Here is a 3606-nt window from a genome sequence, read left to right on the forward strand (position 1 = left end):
TGTACTTTGTCCTTCTTTGCGTTCTGAGTTCAAATCCCGCTGAGGTCAACTTTGCCTTTCATCCTTTTGGGGTTGATTAAATAAGTACCAGTTACACACTGGGGTTGATGTAATCGACTTAGTCAATCCCTCCCCACAAATTACAGGCCTTGTGCCTTTAGTAGAAAGAATTATCATTATTATTATTATTGTTGTTATTATTATTATTACTGTTATTATTATTATTACTACTAGTACTACTATTATTATTATTATTACTACTACTATTATTATTATTATTATTATTATTATTATCATCTTGAAGGCTGACAGAATCATTAGATTGTCAGAAAAAAATACCTTACATTATTTCTTGTGACTCTTTACATTCCAAGTTCAAATTCCGCCGAGGTTGACTTTGCCTTTTATCCGTTTGAGGTCGATAAATTAAGTACCAGTTATGTTCTGGGGTCAATGTAATCGGCTGCCCCCCCTCCCCCCAAATTTCGGGCCTTGTCTCTAGAGTAGGAAAAATTATTATTATCATTATTATTATTATTATTATTATTATTATTATTATTGAGGCTGATGGAATCATTAGATTGTCAGAAAAAATGATGCCTTGCATTATTTCTTGTGACTCTTTACGTTCTGAGTTCAAATTCTGCTCTGGCCAACTTTCCCTTTCCTTTCATCTTTTCAGAGTTAATCAGAAAAGGCACCTGTCAAGTACTGGAGGGATCGATATCGACTTTCCCCTTCCCCTCAAAATTGGTGCTTTTGTACTTAAATTACAGGCTATTATTATCCTTCCAACAATCATCATCATCATCACCATCCCACCCAACTACGATATTACTAAATTTCTTTACTCCCATCTTATTGATCTTGTTTAGCCACCTTCCTTCATCCTCGATATCACCATCATCAACATCATCATCATCATCAGTGCACCAATAATACTCATTCTTTCCACTCACCCCCCCCCATGCTCCAATCAACCAATCCCCATCACCACACTTTGCTATGTTCATCTCATCATCATCGTTGTCATCATAATCATTCTCTTTTTCTTCGTTTTCATTATTATTAATATTATCGTTAATTACAAACCCATTATCTCTACTGCCTTCATAATTTGCCTCCGCCTCCTCCTTCATCTAAGCCATCGTCATCGTCATGACGACATTTCTGATGCAAATGTCAGAATCTATGTCAAAATGATAGAAGCCTGCCATGCCTCACACATCCATACATGCACACACATCACTCCACACAACACATACACTAGGTTACTTGTACACATGCAGACACACACACACAGAGGCCCATGCATCTGCACATACATACACACGTCCACACACTGGTCCTCATAATTTTCAGTTTACTCACACATATATACTCACATACTGCCCCACCCCACCCCGCCACATTCACACTCATACACCCTCACACACACCATTCTCACATATAAATACAGCGAGCTGGCAGAAACGTTAGCACACCAGGCGAAATGCTTAGCGGTATTTCGTCTGTCTTTACGCAACACATCCATTCGTTACACATGACCATACCTATTTCTTTATTACCCACAAGGGGCTGAACATAGAGGGGACAAACATGGACAGACATAGGTATTAAGTCGATTATATCGACCCCAGTGCTTAACTGGTACTTAATTTATCGACCCCGAAAGGATGAAAGGCACATGACCATACCAGCGCAGTCGTCTCTCTTGCACACCACATCTGATGTTTCTTAAATCCTACTTTTCCTTCAGGGCAATTACACTCTGTCCTGTATGCACACTGACATTACACATCCAGCGGAGCATACTGGCTTCATTCCTTGCAAGCTTACGCATGTCCTCAGCAGTCATGGCCCATGTTTCACTGCCATGTAGCATGGCTGTTCACACACGTGCATCATACAGTCTACCTTTTACTCTGAACGAGAGGCCCTATGTCACCAGCAGAGGTAGGAGCTCTGTGAACTTACTAGTAAGGCTATCCTTACTCTAGCAGCTACACTTTCAGAGCATCCACCCCCCCACTACTAACCTAGGTAATGGGAGCTATCAACTACTGGTAGTTTTTTTCCCCTGGAATGTGACGGAAGCTGTTCTCTGCACATTTTCAGTGTTTATTGCCCCTGAGCATTTACCACACACAAAAACTATCTTCGCAGTTAGCCTCCCTTTGATATTGCTGCACCTCTTATGTGTCCATAGCTTACACTGGGTACGTCTTATAGAGTTTCTACCTACGCCTTTTCTACAGATCGAGCAGGGCCATCTACCTGAAGGGATTTGTGGTTTGTCTGCCTTCTATTTATTAAGACTTTGGTTTTTGCTTAATAATGATTATGATGATGATATATATGTATATATATATATTCAAAATGTGACCGCGTATGTACTGTTGGCGATTTCTTTTTCCTCTGTCTTCCCTTCTCTGGATCTTTCCTTCTCCTATGTTTCCAATGAAGAGCTCTGCTCAAAACGTTAAACCCTCCTTCTTTCCTTCTTTCCTGAGCGTTCAATAATACTATATTTGTTCCACGTCCTCGTGTTGTTGTGTTTTTTTGTGCTTTCATGTTTGGATTAACTTTATATATATATATATATATATATATATATATATATATATATATATATATTTGTAATATATTTATAATATATTTATAATATACTTTTTATTTTCCTTTTGCAGTGCATCCTGATAGCTCAGCCAGCGATGGTTTCACCATAGACAGCACCCCTAGCACAAATCAGTTCGCACCCAAGCCTAATGGCAACTCTTCTGCTAGAAGTTTGTATAAAGCCACTCGCCACCACTGTTTGGCATTTGCTCTTGCAATCATGATGCTTGCTGTTTCGTATGGCAGTGGAACTAGTTATCTCTTCAGCTGAACTTTGGTATTGCTCTCTCTCTCTGTATGTGAGACAATTACATAACTGACATCATGATCACATAAAAAAACAACAACAACAACAATAATAACTATTATTTTCAGCAACTACGAAAAAAAAATTTTAAAAATGTTAAAAAAAAGAAAAAATCATTAAAAAAATTATTTAGTTGGCCACCGTCAAACAAAACCACAGATGGCATTTTTCTACCACAAACTAACTATTATTACTAGATTATTATTATTATTATTATTATTATTATTATTATTATTATTATTATTAACGTTATCATTATTCTTATTACGATTCTGAAATATTAAAATATACATGACGAATACAATCTTTTTTTTTTTGTTGATAACAACAATAGCGGAAAATTCTGGTCATCCTTATTTTATATTATTATTATTATTAATATTATTATTATCATCAATATATTAAGGCGACAGGTTGGCAGAATTGTCTTAGCAGCATTTCTGCCAGCCTTTTTTTATGCTCTGAATTCAAACACCGCCAAGGTCAACTTTGCCTTTCATCCTTTCAAGGTCGATAAAGTAAGTACCAGTCATGCACTGGGGTTCATGGAATTGACTTTCCCCCCTTTCTCCACCCCAAACCCCACCCCAAAAAAAAATTGCTGGCCTTGTGCCAAAATTAGAAAGAATAACTATCAATAAGGCAGAAAGCTGGTAGAATTGTTAGCACATTTGATGAAA

General features: G+C 37.4%; 1 protein-coding gene across 1 annotated transcript in view; it reads left to right on the forward strand.

Moving 5' to 3' along the window:
- LOC115215034 (glypican-3) overlaps positions 1 to 3225 on the forward strand; it is a 390560-nt gene extending 387335 nt beyond the window's left edge. The window contains exon 7 of the mRNA XM_029784165.2: positions 2691 to 3225. Within this exon, the coding sequence (XP_029640025.1) occupies positions 2691 to 2890 (200 nt within the window). The 3' untranslated portion in view covers positions 2891 to 3225. The remainder of the gene's footprint in view (positions 1 to 2690) is intronic.
- Positions 3226 to 3606: the final 381 nt, after the last annotated feature.

Source organism: Octopus sinensis, linkage group LG8 (genome assembly GCF_006345805.1).
Source record: "Octopus sinensis linkage group LG8, ASM634580v1, whole genome shotgun sequence".
Classification (NCBI taxonomy): Eukaryota; Metazoa; Mollusca; class Cephalopoda; order Octopoda; family Octopodidae; genus Octopus; species Octopus sinensis.